At 37.7% G+C, this 20,979-nt stretch overlaps 1 protein-coding gene across 1 annotated transcript in view; it reads left to right on the top strand.

Annotated features, from left to right (window-relative positions):
* The first annotated feature begins 2,461 nt into the window (after positions 1-2,461).
* The window catches only part of LOC139442048 (protein trachealess-like), a 118,609-nt gene continuing 100,091 nt past the window's right edge, over positions 2,462-20,979 (top strand). The window contains exon 1 of the mRNA XM_071222829.1: positions 2,462-2,543. Within this exon, the coding sequence (XP_071078930.1) occupies positions 2,515-2,543 (29 nt within the window). The 5' untranslated portion in view covers positions 2,462-2,514. The remainder of the gene's footprint in view (positions 2,544-20,979) is intronic.

Genomic DNA, 20,979 nt, shown 5'->3' with positions numbered 1-20,979 from the left:
CCTCAGTAAAGGTACCAAAAGAGTGCCCGATGCAATCCTTCACTTGTACCATACGTTCCCGTGTTATTTTTAGGTGAACAGTTGACTTGATTTTGCATGACTTTTTGTTTTGTGTTTGTGGCGGATGCCACTGATGGACAGGATACGCTGACCTTTTCGCGAACACCTGGTGTCATCACTTTTTGATAGGGATGCATGGACACGTGTTCATGACATGGTCGGAATTGTACAATCGACCCTGCTTTCGGCGGAACATCTTATGATTTGTTTATTTGATGTTTAACGCCACACTCAGCAATATTCCTGCTATGTGACGGCGGTTTGTAAATAATCGAGTCTGGAACAGACAATCCTCTGATTGATATCATAAGCATCGATCCACGCAATTGGGGTACGATGACATGCGTCAACCAAGTCAGCGAGCCTGACCATCCGATCCCATTAGTCGCCTCTCGCGACAAGCGTAGTCGCCTTCTACGGCAAGCATGGGGTGCTGAAGACCTATTCTAACCTCGGATCTTCACGGGTTGAATTCTAATGGATATGGAAAAGGCTGTTATTTCTATGGACATAGCCAATACGTATAATTGAGGGAGAGACCGTAATCTCACTGCTACATTACAAACCATGCACATACATTTGTATTAATATACATGTGGACGTGTAACGTATGTCTTTATTTTTATCCTAAATGTCGATGTCATTGCCAGAGATGTTAGATTCACACACATCATATGGCATAACACATTAACAAAACCAATAGAAACACGTAATTGAAAACTGAAGTGGCATATTAAGACGTAATCCATTTGAAATCACGTTACACAATATGAGTGACAGAAGGCGTCCCTGCGTTCTGGTGCAAAGCATTGCTATCCTCTTCAAATATAAAAAGAAAATTATGAAGTTTTCAAAATTTATTGCAATCTTGGATCATAAAACTAGCTGTTCTTAATGATTCCTCCCATCTTAATGTTGACTGCATTGGTTGAAGAAAGTAAATGTTCTTGTACCATGGCTCGTGGGTCAATTAGAAAAGATTAATCTGATCCAATCTGCTGGTTTTGGCTATGGTATTGCAATACGTTTAGACGTCACAATGGCAGTAGAATGGGACCTATCTTTGAACATTTCTTTGGTGCCAGCGGTGGAACAGGATACGATCACCATTTCGCGAACGCCTGGTATCATCATAGAAAGTGATTCATAGACACATGCTCTGCTTTTAGCAGAGATTTCTTGTGAATATGGAAAGGGTTTTGTCGTTTCTATTTAAACCTATATTCTCTACTGAAAACTTACAGAAATGTGTAACTTTGGGAATATTTAGCTATGACATTGATCCCCGTTTTAAAAATGTCTAAGATACTACCCAAACCTCTTGGGAAGTTGAGTCATACCATATGATGCTAAGAAGCAGTGGAGAGGGAGGTCAAACAACTATTGCAGTGAAACAACTACAAAACATGTCATTAGATTATCGATTTCGTTTTTTTATTTCAATAGAGGTATGTCATTTTGTAAACAACATTAAATGTGTCATAAACATTCAGAACTGATACGATTTAGAAAATGACTATTTTATATGGAAATATATAATAAACGATGCTTAGGTTTTCGTCAGGTGTATACATGGTTAACGTCAATCACACACTAATATATTATCATTAATATTGTCGATCAACCTTATAGATATCATTACCAACGCAACGTTATTTATCTTTATTCAACAAAATTGAGTAGACAACGTTCGGTGAATGTATTTTATCTCTAATATTTAGCTGAAATACACTGTTTTACCTATTAACAAAACTTGCCATTGCAACAGTACCAAGATAGTTGAAGATGAAACAGTTTCTTAACACTTTAATAATCAACTCACCTTGCAGCAAGTTCGGTTGGGATTTATGAACAATATTATGAGGTTCACAAAGACGACAATTCCACTACTGTCATGGAGTGAGATACACATGTTTAATGCGTCTTTAACATGTTAAACAGTTACTACCGAAGGGCAGCTGTCAGTTGGCAGACGAGAGTAAAATCTAATTTCCAGCATCGCGATACAACGCCCAACAGCCAATGAAAAATATATTCCTTGAGGGAGGCGGGCACACCGCTCAAGTGGGTTGAGTACAATTGCCGATAGGTGTCGCTGGCAACAGTAGCAGACGGCTCTCTCTGACAGCGATACAATGTGTTGTGTTCTGAGCTCTACCAATGGAGGGACCGTGTCAACTACGGGATAACGCTTTTAATAGGTGTTTGTGAAATAATTAGTGACGATTGTATCGATCATGGGGTCATGATTCGTTTAATCGCACTTGTTTCAGTCGCTGCCGAAGCGAGCAGTGTGTGATATACCCGCGTGGTAGCAGACAGTCGCAGTTTGTTTACACTTTCCAACTTTTAAAACTTTTACCTCGCTGTTTAGAATCCAACTTGACCATGAATGAACAGTCATATTTCCACTGGGAGTTGCTACGTCAGCCCATCCAGGCACCTGGTTTCGGGATGGGCTCTGGCTTTTTCGACGTTGGGAGGTAAGTTAGTTTAGCATTTGTCAAAATTCACCTCGAGGAACATGTCAACTGCTGTCTGTTCACAGATGTTATAAGCATAATAATGCCATGCAACACGTTAAAACACTAGTTTTACTGAATACAATCTATGGATAAAACAAATATGTTTGTATAAATATTTTGTATACCTTATTATGATAACTGTTAGGTATACATTATCCTTGTATTCAACTATCAAAGAATTAGTGGGTATTCATTTTTTTTGCGAAAGAGGACATGTTAAAAATATGACTCCCCAAAAAAACAACTCGACTCGGTCTGTTCGCTGGATATAATAACTCATATATTGGTCATCTCCTTATACAATGTACGTAATGGTAAGTAGTTTCATATGGGGTGTTTTTGTTACTGATTACGACACTAATCGACACCATCGATTACTTCAAGAAATCGCATGTATTTCGTTCTGTCATAACTGTCTTCTATGAAGTGAACGTGAGTACAGTTTGTCAGAATTAATAACTGATTTATATTCTTTTAAGTATCAGTTTTTTAAGTAAAGGGGATATTTAATTCTTTAGTAACTTTTCAAATACGTATGTATTTGTTATATTTTACATATTAATTAAGCATATATACAAAAGTTAAAACATCTGTAATATTTAATCATGAACCATTTAACAACGCCGCTCAATACAATGGCCTGTGGGCAAAAGTCATATATTATCTTGAATAATGAGGATTCTTTTGATGTAGCAAGTGCCAGCTTCCGAGAATGTCATCACATGTATGTTACTTATAAAAATGTAGGACAGCCTAGGGCTTATTTTGCTGACGTTTTAATATCTTAACATCCAGGGAAATATCTGTATGAAATTCTATGTAAGTTAAACATTGTTGTTGGACAACCCTTTAAAGATATCACGCCTATGTGTTCTGATAATGGCATTTTCGGTGAAACCTGTCCACGGACGAAATAGCAACAGTGACTCAAGATCAAGATCTAATAAAATTATCAAGGGAAAACCAACGTATCACCAAACTCCACTTGGCGTTACAATATTTTGTTCTTTCATTTCTCTATTCGAATTAACACAGAAACGTATTGCTAATGAAGGCGTTTAAGGTACAAATTCAACAGGGCTGTTAAGATTTTATTTTAAATTTGGTATATATTGAATTGATATAAAAAAAAAAGTGCAATGAAAATAAAAATGACAACGTGTTATTTGAACACATTTAAGAATGTTATATTTCGGGTAACACCTTCTTAGTTAAGTACAGATTCTCGTACTTTTTTGGGTTGAGTCCCCTCGGGGGTTCGACGTGTTATTTCTGATGTAAATTTCCTTGCTGCCCAGGGTAAAAAAAGTAAATTAATATCCTTTTAATGCATTTTTCACTTAAAGCAATGATGATGTGTCAGCACACCTGTGAGATGAAGGTTCTCTGCTGTGATAAATGTAAACACAATGTGAGTTATTACTACATGCACGTGATGGGTTCGTTATGAATCACATGCAAGATAGGGCACATGTGTGTGACTTTCACACTTTCTTTGTCACTTCTGCAGTAGAACCCATGGACATCTATCGCCATAACGCTGTGCAATGCAACAAAATTATGCATTTTACGAACAAACTGACATATATCCTCATAATATGTCACATTTCAACAAAAAATATGCATTTGCATTGAAATGTGAAGTATTATGGAGATGGATATCAGTAGTTTTCTCCACAGGGGCGACAAAGGCGGTTTGAAAGTCACATCACAGGACAAGATATAGCGGGGACAAGGGGAGGAGGTGACACAGGGGAGACTCCGAGAAACATCTCAAGTCACCTTACATATATTCTCATACATGCGACACATTGTTACTGTATTGCCGAGACGCCGGTAACTGTTAAACCTGTAAGAGGCAAACACACTAGCAACGTCTGTCAGTTATAAAATCAACCACGGAGAAATAATAGTACTTTTACAATTACTCTTGTTTCTGAAAATAAGATAGGTGAAATAACAGGGTAAACCTATAACACATAATTTTCAATATACATATATATATATATATAAGTAAACAGTAACAAAAATGTATACACGTCAGTAAATTATACACATTAAATCTTAGATTTATTTCAGGAACATATTGAGGAAAGACCGTTTGCATTCAAATTTATTAATGATATTCTACAGAATATATATGCAGGTAAAAAGCTGCTTCCGCCGGGTTATGAGCAAAACTGTCAGTGTCAGGCTAAATGTAAATCAATAAACAATTTCCCGATTGTTTCTAAATCCCGCCTTTAGTTACTTAACAATTATTTTTTCGTATGAGAAAAATGTAACAAGTATTGCGGAAACTGAACATTATTAAAGTCATATGTCACCCTCTCGCGGTCCTCAAAAACAAATGATTCCATATGAACAGCACACTTGTTGTTTACTGTAATTATACAAGGGGTGCCCGGAGGGGCTAAACGTTAAGGTATAAAACGAGAGCTCCAAGAAAATTTATCACCTGTTTCACTAGCATATCTTAACATGTTAAATGGTTTCGTTTTGAAAAGAAATGAATCATATGGTTTAAAATGTAGTATTAGGAACTGACGCTAGCAACACGGGAGCAGTTGTTTTGTGTAAACTCTCAGGTTAATTAATTCAAATTGTCTCCGATCTCAACGGGATAATTATACCTGTGTTTGATCATTAAATTTAATAATCCCTCCACGTGCATTAATCACAGCGTTACTGCGATAATTGGACGACGCGCCATGCTCAGTATAAGATGTCAGCACTTTATATACAACTAAAGATATCTACATTTATTAATTTTCTTAACTATCTTAAAAGGTTTGATTTAAAAAATAAACTGTTTGCAAGTTTTAATTTATTATTTTCTGCTAGTTAAGAAAGATAATATGTTATTGCAGTGACTGACAAAAAGAGGATATATACATACTATTTAGTATGTATATAGTTATGGAATAAAAGAGGATATATACTAGTATGTATATAGTTATGGAATAACAGAGGATATATGCTATAATATATATAGTTATGGAATAAAAGAGGATATATACTATAATGTAAATAGTTATGGAATAAAAGAGAATATATACTAGAATGTATATAATTATGGGATAAAACGTATCTATAGGAAGCAATAACCAAGACAAAGTGAAAGCATTAACATGACAATATATAATTTATTCTATGATGCCTTTTTTGTGAATGTATATGAATAGATTGGACAGTGTTATATTTATCTGATTGATCATCCATCAATAAGGCTTTACCATCATGTTACATCTCATCACGTGTATCATTGCTTACATGATCCAATAGATTTGAAACAAATCTGCCGTGTCTCTCTTACCATGTAACCGCACGAAACTCGTACCAAAAGTTTTATTTAATAGAAAGTGGTATATTTATATATCATGTACCAACATCACATATTGAGAAGTTATTAATGCCAAATAAAACAAGCATGCAGAAACAAAGTAAGGCCCGACTGCCAGGAGTATTGCTCAGGGCATGGTTTATGATAAATCACTTGCATTCTCACACAGGTTTCTGAAGGTAATATAATGAAACCTTGTATTTAAAAAGAAAGAACGGTTATGAGAACTTATTGCTGATTGATTACAACTGACTCGATAATGCTGTTCCGTTAAATATATGATAATGTATAACCTATAATTTGTCACATTTTATCGGAAACAAAACGCGTCAAACACTATGAGTAACTATGCAAAAACTCAGGAGCTTGGGAGTTTCCAAATTGTCAACCTATTCCGATGTGGAGTTTGGAGTATAAAATGCGAAACTTTGTGTTTACTGAGCGCGGGTTTGCAAATAGTGTCGTGATTCCGTGAGCGGTTGACATGTCGGCGTTGAGCTCCCTCTCAGCGAGGCTCCGTCCCCGCTCTCCGTGGAGGGACGACGAGGGCTTCAGTCGCCTTTGGTTGTAAGACACTTGGTCGTCCACCGTCCGCTCTGTCTCTCCTCTTCTATGACCCCCCCCCCCCCCCCCCCCCCCCCCCCACACACACACACACACAAACCTTCTCTCTCTCTCTCTCTCTCTCTCTCTCTCTCTCTCTCTCTCTCTCTCTCTTTCTCTCTCTCTCTCTCTCTCTCTCTTTCTCTCTCTCTCTCTCTCTCTCTGATGGTGGTATCCTGGAGGCCTCATTACCTTACAGGCATCATAGCTTGTCGAAGAAATAATACAATTAGGGAAAGAAAATTCGGAAAAGTGAGGCGGCGTATTTGTTTGAAGGAAGAAAATTGTAATTTAAATTTGCATTTTTATCAGATAAAGTTAATGTCAGGCTGTTATTTCAGATAAAAAGTATTATTGTATTTAAAAATGTAAAAAAAGGGAGCAAAACATCTCCACATTTATTAGGTGTAATTTCACATCAACAAAAATACACACATTTACATACATTACCTAAAACGGTGTAAATATTTTCGTGACGCACAATGAAAGTGCATATGCGTGAAAATGAAACAAGCTGTAAAAACAAGACATTTTTCATATTATTATCTAGAGTTTCGTAAATATATGTTTATGAAAATGGCTTTAAATATGTTGAGTAATGTTCAGTGTTTCAGGAGATTAAGTTAGTCATGTATTTTGTTATACGATGTATAAAATAATTAGAAATGTATTAAATCATCACAAAAACACACACTGTTGGTCGACACAACCTGTTCTCGTACACATATGCTTGCAGAGTTCACAAAGCTAGGACAACCAGCTTATTATATAGTATTCAAAAATGCTAATCTCTCGTATCTCTTGTCTTTGTGTCCGTCCGACCTTCCCACTGTCCCCTGTCATGCCTGACATACAATGTGTGTCCTTCCGCCAAGATAAATAGTCCCATCAGTAGATTTTATTGCCGTCCATGTCTACAGTGGTGGTTTTGAAACGCGGCATCCGCCTCGATGAAACACTAGCTATCTGTCTGAGAGCAACGTCATGGTCCATTTAGACCGTTTCGCTGATACCTACGTCCAGAGAGACCCCACAAGTACTGTGAGATATGGCCGGTCTGCCAGAATACAATCTTCAACCTCGACTGCAATTCCTTTTTTCCTAAAATAGTAGGAATTAATTTTGTTAATTTACATGTCAGAGTAGATTATGAACAGGTTAGTTCACATGTTAAAGGTCGCTCACACTGGCTCACCCATTCGTCGTTCAGCTATACGCGTTATGTCATTAACGTGGACAAACAACCAATGTTAACTTTAAAATGAAATGCAAACAACATATTAAAACGTGTATATTTATATGTTATATGACCAATAGGGATTAACAATATGAGAACTTTATTCATACTGAACATGATCTTTGTCATCTTCTGATTCGGACCTTTTCGGAATTGCCCTTTATTCATAAACATTCTATAAACTATAACTTTCCAATACAGTAATTTATTACATTATTTCTCTAAACATCGGTCCATTTAAGAGCGGACACTGGGCTAATCTTTTCAACTAACATGTCTAACACATAAAATTGTCGCTTGGGCCTTTCATTTTAAACCTCATGCCTAGATATGTGATTTAGGTATTTCTAATTGTTTGAACTCTCAAAATAGAGTGTTCACGTTCATGCCTGAGAATTGTCTGTAGAATACAAACGCTAACAGAAGCTGAAGTGCCAGTTTGTAGTGTCAGCCTACTGAGATACCATGCCTCAGTTTTAACATAAAAAAACCACTCAGACAAAGTATACTGCCACCGAGCCGACCTCCGCTCTTGTGCAGGCAGGGTAACAACAAGTATCATATTTTAACCTCTTTTGGTACTATGACGCGGCGGGGATCGAACCCCCAACCTTTCGCTTTCCGGACCGACGCTCTATCCACCAGGAGGCGGTAAGAGGCGACTAAACGGATCCGGTGACTTTGTTGATAACAGGTGAGGTGAAATTGGGTTTAACGTCGCGTCCAAGATTATTCCACTTATATAGCGACGTGCACGTGTGTGTGTGTGTGTGTGTGTGTGCGTGCGTGCGTGCGTGCGTGCGTGTGCGTTCGTGCGTGTGTGTATGCGTGTGTGTATGTGTGGCTGCCTGTACTAGACCGGATTGTTGTCGATTTATAGTGCTAGCACACTGAGATACCGTGCCGCAGTGTAATATGAGTACCCCACTCAGACACATTATACTGACTCCGAGCCGACCAGTCCTTTTTTGGCCCCTTAATGCCGAGCGCCAGACAGGGTAACAACAAGTACCATCTTTTAACGTCTTTTAGTATGACGCGGCCGGGGCTCGAACCCCGGACATTCCGCCCACCGGGCGGACGCTCTACCACTAGACCATTGTATTTGCATGTATTTGCAGGCAACAACAAAAAACAACATACGTACACGCGCGCGCGAGCTCACATCCTCACCCACACACCGTTGTTTTTATATCATACGTTTTTAGGTAATATTATGTCGAAAAGCCAAGAAGTTGCTTCCGATTATCGTCTTTGTTAGAATGAGAATGTGTTTACAGCCCCTGTATTTCAGTGATATGACAGTTTGTCAGCTCGATGTGTGAGGTAAACCTGAAGTGATGTTAATTTTTGACGTTTAGCACTTGAGTGAAACCCACGAGCACGCGTTGTTGCTAACAAACCAGGATTCTTAATGAGGTCGAAACTGGGTTTCACATCATATCCTATCATGGAATGCTGGCATTCCTAAGGGACGCAACTCTGTACAGAAAAAAACGTTGCGTCTTGGGCCACTGGGCCAATGGGCCACCCATGCGCCCTACTAAGCTAGACACTCATTATGTTGATCATAGGTTATTTCGAACATGTTTATCAAAATGTTAGAAATAGACAATATTTTAAGGGGACATTAATGTGAGAGGCACACCCTCAACCTACTATTGTTCATCAATTATTTAGTGCAATTTAAAGGCAAAGCACGTTCTGTATTCACTTGTTGTATACAAATTGGTAATTTTATATTCCATATGCGTTTGGTCTTGTGTTCTATACGACGATGCTGTCAGAATAACAATACGGTTGTATGAACGTTGAACAAAATATAAGTGCAATCAAGCAATGCCAAACTTAATGTTAGAAGTCTTCTGTAATGAACTCACACACGTGTTTGATCAAAGTTATGGTTACGGCAGCTTACGTCACTGCGATTGGCCGTCACATTCACAGTGTCATCGTCGTTTCTTCATTATTGTATTCAGAGTAAGGAGACATGCCTTAGGAAGCAATGCCTTTTGTTATACGTTTTAGTAGAAACTATATACCACTCTGTTAACATATTTACATCAGTCCGCCTGACTGATCACAGATCACCTTTTCGCGAACACCTGGTACAATCATTATATGATAGGCATCCATAAGCACATGCTCATGATATAGCCGGAATCGTACAATCGACTCTATGCAGAGATTTCCTTTGGATACGGAAAGGGTTTTGTCTCTTTTGTTAACACATCTGTCCTGCCGCTTGCTACCCTTCGATATAGAACATGACAAGTGTCTGCGATCTTAACGCTTCTATTTTTCCTTAGGCTTGGGAAGATACACCAAATGTGCGACCCAGTAGGTATCACGATACCTTACTTACGATCAGATATGTATCATGATCCTTGCATATGCTCTTATCTGTGGTCCCTAAGCCATCCTTTTCATAGACAGGATGGCCAAATACCTGATTTACACTCGGCAGTGTGAAGCATGGGACAACTGATGAAAATATTTACGTTTTCACTATAAACGTTCATTACAAATTAGCGTTTAGTGTTACAGTTATTAAAGCAAACATTTAAGGTAAGAATCGCACTGTGATCGATACTTGTATTGAGAAGTAAAAAATCGCGAGCCCCCGATGCATCGGTATATCGTCCAAGCACTATTTTTCCTTTTCCTCATGTTTATTAACTGAGAATTTGCAAGTCTGGACTTATGTTTATGTAAACCACGTGTACTACCACCCTTTACATAATCATAGGATATCTCGACTGAAAGCTGAGTCCATTGTATGATTCCGACCACATCATTAGCACGTGTGTATTGATCATTATGAAATAGTGATGGTACCAAGTGTTTAAGATGGGCGGGCGGATCCTGCCCCAAGGTGGCACGCGTCATAAACACATTAAAGGCAAGTCAAGTATTCACCTGATGCTAGTGTCCTTGATCTTCATCATCATTCTACATCGTAACCATACACAGTCAGGTCCCGTTAATCCGACATTGCTGGTTGCATATGATTGTGTCGGATTAACGAGTATGTCGGATTAACGAGTATGTCGGATAAACGAAATTAGGTAGTATCAACGTTTGTGATCGAAAATCTACATGATAGATAAATATACAAACAAATTGTAAAAAAAATATGAAATATTCATATTGTTATGTTACATTGTCAGTGGAATATGTTTCTAACCATGCAACCTCTAAAGTTTATCACAAAACTACGGTTACGAGCTGTATGACTGATTCAAAATACTTTAAAAAGCATCGCCTGGAATGAGAGTCGCCAGTTTGTAACCAGTGCCGCAAAGCTCAAGAAAGCTGCTTTCTTAGTGGCTAATGTCGACTTCCTCCTAGTCATTTCATTGGTCGGTCAAAGTTCGCGGAAGGTCGTTCTGACGTAACCTGTACGTATCATATAATGATAATGATGATAAGGTAGTTAACGTTCTATGCATTATCAAGTCATGTACACTCTTTGCATACATTGTAAATTGTAGCCACGTTTGGGTAGGTTCCTGTTAAACTCAGGGTGAATGCTGTTTTGAAGGTTAATATCACGCACTGCTATAGTTATATGATTAATAGGCTCACAGTACGATGTGATTCTAGCAAGTCACGATTATATTGGAGCAAAAAAATCCAGGTTCATGTGAACATTGTTTTATACACAAATTAGTTTCAGAATCTTATTCAAATGAATATTTATCATATGAGAAAAGGAATACAATGAAATAAAATTCTATCATATCTAACATTGTTTTTTTAATGTACCGCGTGCATCCGCGTTCGCACAATTTGCATACAAAAGTAAGTGTAAACAAACGAGACAATTTAGTGTTAGATTAGAAAACCCAACGCATTTACTGATTTTGCTGAAACTGGAAAGAATATTTGTTAGTTTTGAGTTACGTCTGCAGTGCACAAGTGCAGATATTCTGCTGCTTACATAAAGAAACACGTTTAAGAAATATGTTCGTAACTAACCTGATATTTGGATGATATGTCACATACGACAATGTAATCCCTTTTAGATTTATCAACAAGTCACAACAAAATACTATAACATGACATGTATGGTAATTTTACACCATATATATTCTTTCTTAATGGGTAAATAAAAGCGGCACAACCCTTTACATAACCGTAAGATATATCTTCTAAAAGCAGAGTTCATTGTATGATTCAGACTACATAATGTGTTTATGAATCACCATCAAGTAGTGATGATTCATGGTGTTCGCAAAAAGGTTAGCGTATCCTGCCACACTAGTGGCACCCGTCATAAACACATATAAAGGCAACTCAGTTAATGCAGACTTTGCTGTTTGGACGAGTTCATTTTGATACTGGCGTGAAACACATATGATAATACAGCTTGATTTCAGTGGAGAAATTGATCCGAGAAAGGATGGTTATCTCAGAATGAGAGCAGTGAACCATCTCTTATATCAAAACACAGTTATCAGTCTCGATTACCTGCCCAAACAGATTTTATTGGGCGTAAAAGACAAAAGAGCGGTGAAAATTGTATGAATGGACCACTTAAATCACTGATGGTACCAGATGTTCTCGAAAATGGTAAGCGTGTCCTGCTCAATAAACCTAGAAGCATAATCGGAGCGAATCAGGATTCGAAGCCACTATGATAGGTTTCTGGCGTGAGCAAGGGACACAACTCTGCACAGCGAATTGCAGCGACTTAGACTGGGCCACCCGTGCCCCTCTCTATTAAGACACCATGACAACTCAGATATACTCTGTCTGAATTAGGATTTTTTAGTGGAAACACAAGCTTCATCCGCGATTTCTAAGGTAGACAGGATGGATGTTTGGCTGCTTTCTATTCTTAAACTGTTGTGTCTTGTAACGTGTATTTTAATGGTCAATATAAAGCGTTCGTGGGTTGGTCATGAAGGTAAAGGCAGGAGGCGTTCCGAGATAGGAGGGGATGATCACAAGTGGCACGGTGGATGTTCAATAATAACAGGTTACAAACAAATGAAATCTTCTTTAGACACAACCATTATTTATGTTTGCCAGAAGAGGCAAAACACAACACGAATGTATTTTGTATCGAACAATATTGAAAACCTTTTCTTGTTAATATTTCGGAGGTAAACTGGTCGGCACGTACCTCTCATTCTGCATGCTTAAGCGAAAAACGATCTTATCTTCTATGTGTTTATATGGTGTTACGTTTACTCATTCATATATTCATTTACGGTTTCTTCTGATCATAAGCATCAAACCCTAGCCACAGGTCGGGTCGAGATTTAACGTTTAGTTACCCATACCTGGTAAATATCAACTGTGCCTAAGTTGACTTACACAAAACAAACATTCGCTAGATGACAAATGCCATTGCTTATGCGGGAAGTGTGTTGTACAGTTTTTTTTTACTTTTTGTTTGTTTGTTTGTTGTTTAACGCCGCACTCAGCAATATTCCAGCTATAAATCGGCGGTCTGTAAATAATCGAGTCTGGACCAGACAATCCAGTGATTGACTGTTGTACAGTAAATAATCCACAAGGCATCTGCAGAATATATATCCGCGTCTTGTGATCAAACTGCTTAGTTAGTTAGTTAAAACTGTTATGAATTCCTAGTACAGTAGGTTCAATTCAGGCATGAAATAGTGCAAACGGTAATTACAGTGTTAATATTTTTATTTGAAAGAATACATATACTTCTCAAAATAAGTTAAAGATTGCTTGGAAGGCTTGTGTTGCAATACCTATTATCCTCGACTGAATAACTACATATAATAGTAACTTCCTTTGAGTGTTATACCATGACAACATAGATAAGGGCATCTTGGAAATATAAAAGGGCAACGTCAGAGAACCAGTCTCGATTATCCAACGAAACAGATTCCATTCGGCGTAAAAGGCAAAATGGGTGAGACAAATTTTGAAAGGATCACTGAAAACACACTTGTGATACCGAGAACTGGACTTTATTCGTTTCAATACATTTATTTCGTATTTTAGAACAACGTTTTATGGCTAGGTAAGGCTAAAATGTGTCCAAAAGGATGTTTTAGAGGTTTTCAGGGTTTTTCAATTTTTTAACATAAGTTATTCTTTGAGCCCAACTGATTTTCTTAAGAGATACAGAAAAAAATAGTACAAACATGGTGACACGGACTTACTCAAAATTGTAGTCAAGACATTAGAAAAATCAGCCATTTTAATTTTTTTTGAGTCAAACATTTGCAGGTGCGGTAATGAAAAGAGGCTTTTTGTCAAACATTTGAACATGTCTGATATTGTTCATACCACTACTTCAAACTTTTCCGGAGCTTTTAAGAATTTACGTTTCCAATGGGCCAATAACATACATTAACACACGTTAACACAAGAACATAGGTACTACTTCCGTTACATACGTTAACACAAGAACAAAGGTACGACTGCCGTAACATACGTTAACACAAGAACATACGTACCACTGCCGTAACATTCGTTAACACAAGAACATAGGTTCCACTTCCGTAACATACGTTAACACAGGAACATAGGTACGACTGCCGTAACTAGGTTAACACAAGAACATAGATACCACTGTAACATACGTTAACACAAGAGCATAGGTACCAGTCCCGTAACATACGTTAACACAAGAACATAGGTACGACTGCCGTAACATACGTTAACACAAGAACATAGGTACGACTGCCGTAACATACGTTAACACAAGAACATAGGTACGACTGCCGTAACATACGTTAACACAAGAACATACGTACCACTGCCGTAACATTCGTTAACACAAGAACATAGGTTCCACTTCCGTAACATACGTTAACACAGGAACATAGGTACGACTGCCGTAACTAGGTTAACACAAGAACATAGATACCACTGTAACATACGTTAACACAAGAGCATAGGTACCAGTCCCGTAACATACGTTAACACAAGAACATAGGTACGACTGCCGTAACATACGTTAACACAAGAACATAGGTACGACTGCCGTAACATACGTTAACACAAGAACATAGGTACGACTGCCGTAACATACATTAACACAAGAACATAGGTACGACTGCCGTTACATACGTTAACACAAGCACATGGGTACCACTGTTGTAGTCTCATTTAACAAAAGTAAAATACGTTACCACATGATGATGGTACCATTGGTATTGGGTTTGTTTTTTAAGATGACGTAATATAAGTTAACACTGACAAAATGATGTTTGATAGCTTATTGAAGATGGAAAGAAATTTTAACACGACGGTGAATGAGTGGTGATCAATACTGTTCATCACGCTTTAGCAGCGCTCACGCAACATTAGGTGAGGTGACATCGGGCCTATTTCGCCAACGATGCTTTCCTACAATAATACGTTCAACAATGCTCAGATTTGTTGCAATTTATTCTCTATGGTAGCTCTGTTTGTATAAAAAGTTAACCCTAAAGGAAAGTAACGGTGTCCAAGGGTTGGCCTGTAAAGGATACCAACAGCACTGGCTGAACCCCGTTAAACCCGACAGTATTCTTCCTGGTGACGTCATTTCGGACATGGGGCAACACTGGAATTTCTGCAACAATTAAGACAGTCTGCAACAGAATACATCATCACAATAGTTTCATAATTATACATATCTACTATTGCTACCATATTACTCACCCTAAAATGAGGTGAGGTGATCTGAAATTTGGTTTAACGTCGCGACCAAGATTATTGCGCGTGCGTGCGTGCGTGCGTGTGTGCGTGCGTGCGTGCGCGTGTGTGTTCGTCCTAGGTCCGGACTGATGCCGATTTATTGCCATATTGCACTGAGATACCATGCCGCAATGTGACATGAATACCCCACTCGGACACACTATACTGACTCAGACAAGACTAGTCCTTGTTTTAGCCCCTTAATGCCGAGCCCCAGTCAGGGTAACAACAAGTACCATCTTTTGACGTCTTTTGATATGACGCGGCCGGAGTTCGAACCTTCTAATATGAACCTTTACTTGTTCACTGTCTGCTTAGTAAACACGTAGTAAATACGTCTAGCTATCTCCTACATGGTTTGTATTCCAGGCTTATTAAGAAATGTTTTAATCGCTATTTCTCAATGAAGCGAGTACCAGGTTCTGTTTACATTAACTGTATATTCTCAGTGGTGTCAGGCGGTTTTGAAACCATGGAAAATTACTGCTAATACTACACAACGCAAAGCTATGTTAAACTATTTATAACATCTTTGGGACACAAAGTAGGTTAAATAAAAACCAAAACCAACATGTCCAAAAGTACTTGTGCTATCTTGTGGTATGTATGTAAGGCGTAAACCCGGAACAAGTGTACATCGGGGATACTTAACAGCATCACCGCTCGATGCGCCGACTTGACAGTTGATGGTACACATATGCCGAACAGGAGACTGCAAAGGTGTCAACAGCCTAGCTGTCCTGAATAGACACAGAATTGTTGGGAGGCAATCCGAGTTTTTTCAATACCTAAAAAACTATTTTATGTAGAGGGGAATGTCCGAGTAACTCTCCATTCCTTACTAATAATGGAGCAGAGGCTCCGCAACAAGCGACTCTCCATTTCTGAAAGATAAAGGAGCGTTCAGACAATAGAATGACGTCACAGATGTGTTTTAATGGTAAAAAAATGTACTTCCATATGTGAAACACTAGGTTTCCTGGCCCTGGCTATATCACCGCATGTCTTTGATTATTTACTTAAGTGAAATATATCCATCTGGGGTTACATTTCTGGCAACCTCGGTGGTGTCTAGTTAACCATTGTTAATCAAGCATACCTTGGGGCAGAAACTGAAATGAAACACATAAAATGCTGCCTTCGACATAATACAAACATGCTGCCAGAAGCATCTTCATTCGGACCCCGTTATCTCGAATGTACAGGAGTCTCAAACCTATTCTCCGGTCCCGACCGCACCACTATGTAGATACATGTACATATATATTTGACAGCTTCTCTCGTATATCTTGGACATGCATTGCTATAACAAGGGGTAAACCAGTGTTTTATTGCTTAACGACGTTGTCATTGTACCCTTTCTGTTTGGTGTATTATAAAGGGACAGCAAAATTCAAAATAAGGCGTAGAACGTCAAACATATATATGCAAAATCAACATCAGTTGCATTTTAGGTTTCCTTCTGGACCCGCCGTGATATTTCTGGAATATTGCTAAAAGCGGCGTAAAATCAAACTCACTCACTCACTCACACCATTCCTGCTGGATGTGTCTAGGGTATCTACATGTCATTTGACTTCAATGATCTGGACAATGGTTTCAATAAAAACAAAAACTGTTCTGTTTTAAAAACAGAACACGTCTTCAACTTTATTGTACTCTTCTCGTTCATTTTCAGTTTGCAAATTGACTGAATTTATTTAAAAAGTTAACCTTCCGTAAGGGGAGGTAACCTATCTATCGGCTTCCACTGTGTGTACATCTATGTTTCTGCACCATGTTTAACCGCTTAAGATCGTATCTTCAGATCATCCCTTATAGATCTACACATATTTTTTAACTCTTGATATTTCTATAAAGCAGCTGAATATTCTATAGTTGTGAAGAAGAACGTGTACATTTATTTTTCACTACTGTAGTGTAATTTGTTGTATGCATTAGGATTTGTTTGTTAATATTTTTTTATAATGCATTTGTGACTGACAAATTTTCCTAAATTCTAGTCATTTGATAAGTTTAATATTTATATTTAAAACAGACAGTAGGACATTTCGTGCTCTTATTCAATATGCTCTTATACAATAGGTCTTAAGTATGAATGTGATATTTATAACTTGGGAATGTAAAACATATTTAATTCTGATTATTGTAACACCTTATTTCAATATGCCTTATACATGTTATAGATAGTTGCCCATTGATATAAACGTGTTTGGATTATTTTAATACACAACGAAATGCACTTCGCCGTAAACATGCTTAAATTCTAAACATGTTTAGATAATGGGGATGTTATGTTTAGTTGGTCTTTTGGCGGTGAGACGATAGCTCATTTCATTCTGGACGTGTTTAGATACAACACACCAAATGTGGATTTCGTTTGGGATTTTAACACATTCCTAAACATGTTCAGATGTGAACATGTCTTGTATGAGCTTACATTCTAAACACATTTTATTGTGTATTTATTGTCGCTTATTGTGGGAGGATATCCGACGTTGAACAAATACTTCAAGTCCTTGTCTTCGAATTAAATAGATTCATTAGAACGCGAAGGTAAACCGTCCCTACATGTTATAAGTGCATAAAGTACTGGCAATCAGACTACCCGGTATATAAAAAGGCTACATTGCCCAGAGTGACGGTGTCGCTGTGCACTCGGGAACGAGGTATCGGTGTGTGGAGTTTGGAGATTTTAGTGTGCACACAGTCTTGCGAAGTTACGTTGTTAGCGCACATCATTGAACGAGTGTGATGCTGCTTACCTTAATACATTCTGTGGTCGTAAAGACAACCGTTAATACAGGTTTCGAAGCAATCTCATTGATACCAGATATTATACTCCGATACTATACCTGTCAATGAGAACAGAGAGTTATCGTATCGATCTTCAAAGATCCGATTTGAATGGTTTTCGGACATGATTTAATGCAGAGACAACCAACTGGCAGAATCACAATTATTGCCAAGATCTTTTATCTGAACATACACAGTTTTAGATGTGTTTAACTTGTCACCTTTGCTGATACCATCAATTTAAATCTCCTCTGTCTACCTAGTCATGCACCCTGTACCTTAAACCACCACTAGAAATGTATTTAATAGATGAATTGTTCGTATTGTATTTAAGGACAAGGGATATCAATAATTTCCAGTCAAATTATGAACGGGCTAGTTTTGCAAATATGCATCAGTGACATGTGATGCGCGGTTACCTGTGTGGTGGTGCATCAATGCACAGGAATTAATATCAACAATACAACTATTTTAAATACAATGTCCACGCACCTACTCATACGCACTCAATATATAATGCTAGTATATATCGAACTGGCACACAGGTTAAATGTGCATGCATCGTTCATTATATAATGTGAATATGCCTTCATAATCATCTTTTCTACATGCACATGTCCTATGTAAATATAAACACAGGGGTAATCAATGCCAACATATAAAAGCGTCGGAAACAACCAAAGGCCGCAAATTCAAATGGCTTCCCGTTGGGTACACAATGAATATCTCTCTATATGCAAACAATGTATAGTTAGAATATGTTTAGGATATGTCCATAACATCGTACTGTTCATTCATTTTCAGGATGAAACGACGTTGATTTTAATTTTCAGATATCTTTAAACTTTGTTAATATATGAACTGCTGGACAAAAGAATGTATACACATGTGTTTGATGCTGGCTCAAAATGAAACAAACATGAAATGATTATTCGATGGTGATGTATTGAATACGAGTATTAGTTGTAGTTGTCTTGGAACTTAATTTGCAATGTTTCAGTGACTGTTTTTGCCTAGTTTGGGGTCAAATCCAATTTTTAGACTTTCTTTTGTCCGTCAGTTTAAGTAACGCTAGCCATTTTTCGAGATAAGTGCCTGTATTCACTCGTAGTGCGGGTCATGAACGATGTTTGGAATGACTGAAGTTTCAGTTAACCTTATCGCTATTTCAATGTATTTTATATCAGGGACAGGGGTTTAGATGTTATATCACATATACTTCATTCCTTGTCATGCCCAATTGGCGAATAATGATTACGTTTCCAATAATCAAGTTTGAACAGGGCGGACGAGTGATGAATAGTATTAGTATGTCCAACGCCATCAGGGTACGATGATGCGTAATTATTGTTCTGTTACATTGTTGTTTGCGCCGTACTCAGCACTATTCCAGCAATATACCAGCACATGCCTTCAGGGAATAGAAGATGTCAATACCGTACAAAGATAAAATGTACAAGGATGTAACACCCAAAATGCGCCGTGTAATAACATCTATAACTACCATGAATAATAAGGATATCTGCACATCACCTGACATCACACACACTGAACACTATATTCTTGCCAGCGGAAATACCATATGTGATAACATATATACAACATACCAATACTATCAGTACGGGGACACCTCCACGTTGCCATGTTTCAAGCATGAGCGCGGTATTGTAACGAGCCAATTAGTTGGTGCACTCTTCGTGTTGACAACCGGCATACACACACGCTTTAATGTCTCCTCACCATATTTGTAAAGCTGACATTAAGTGTTGACGAAACCACTCACTCAGTACAAAAAATGTCCACCAATTCCTTACCCCAGCACATTGCTATATTTCCTCAAACCACAACTCACTCACCGGAGGGGATGACAATTTGACAACCTCTATATACACTACGGGTAAAATTATTTCCAATAAACAAAACCGATGTTCTTCGATATTATTTGAAATAAAACATAGCCATGCATATAGATAGGTTTGATTCGAATCAATCTGTATTTCATAGCAAATAGGATAATGTGAGCGTTTATTCCAAAACAAGCTCTGGGACTCCTCGAAGATAGACGAATATTGTTCTTATTACGTGTATGGTTAACCTGTATTTTTTTTTAGTGTAATTGTACGTAAGTATGTGCGATAAATACTCAATATAAGTTCCACTTCAAGAACCTATCAAATATATTTTGAATTACTTATCTACATGCATTTTCGGCTGTTAAATATGTTTTACGTTTAACTATTTCGGTATTCCCTAAAAATGGTATACAAATAAATGTGACATGGGAAAAGATAAAGTATTCCCTTTACGTAACTCTCTTAAAGTCTACTGAGTGTAGTAGCAGTATTCATTTTAAAACACCTATCGAATATAAATACATCCCATATATTTGTTCTGTTCATTATACCTTTTTGAACGTTGGAAAACAGTAATACTTTCTGAACATGAAATACACATAAGCATAATATGCCGTCATTAAATGGTGCTGTTTGGATCTAGTTATTTTGTTACTGGTTTAATCGACCTGTACACATATGAAATACAGAATGATATGACATTATATGTGGATGCTACATTGTATAATTTAATACCTGAATTTCCCTTTTATCACTATTGGCATTATATTCTTAAAATGATTTCCTTTCACTTATTACAAATAAAATGACTTGCAGGTGTAACTCTCATTTATGGAAAGAAATAAGAAGAACATAAAATCAAGTCGTGGTTGTTCTTTTCTGTACTTT

This window comes from Haliotis cracherodii, unplaced genomic scaffold, assembly GCF_022045235.1.
Source record: "Haliotis cracherodii isolate W230 unplaced genomic scaffold, xgHalCrac1.p SCAF_5, whole genome shotgun sequence".
NCBI lineage: Eukaryota > Metazoa > Mollusca > Gastropoda > Lepetellida > Haliotidae > Haliotis > Haliotis cracherodii.
This window is presented reverse-complemented; position numbering and strand designations above follow the sequence as displayed.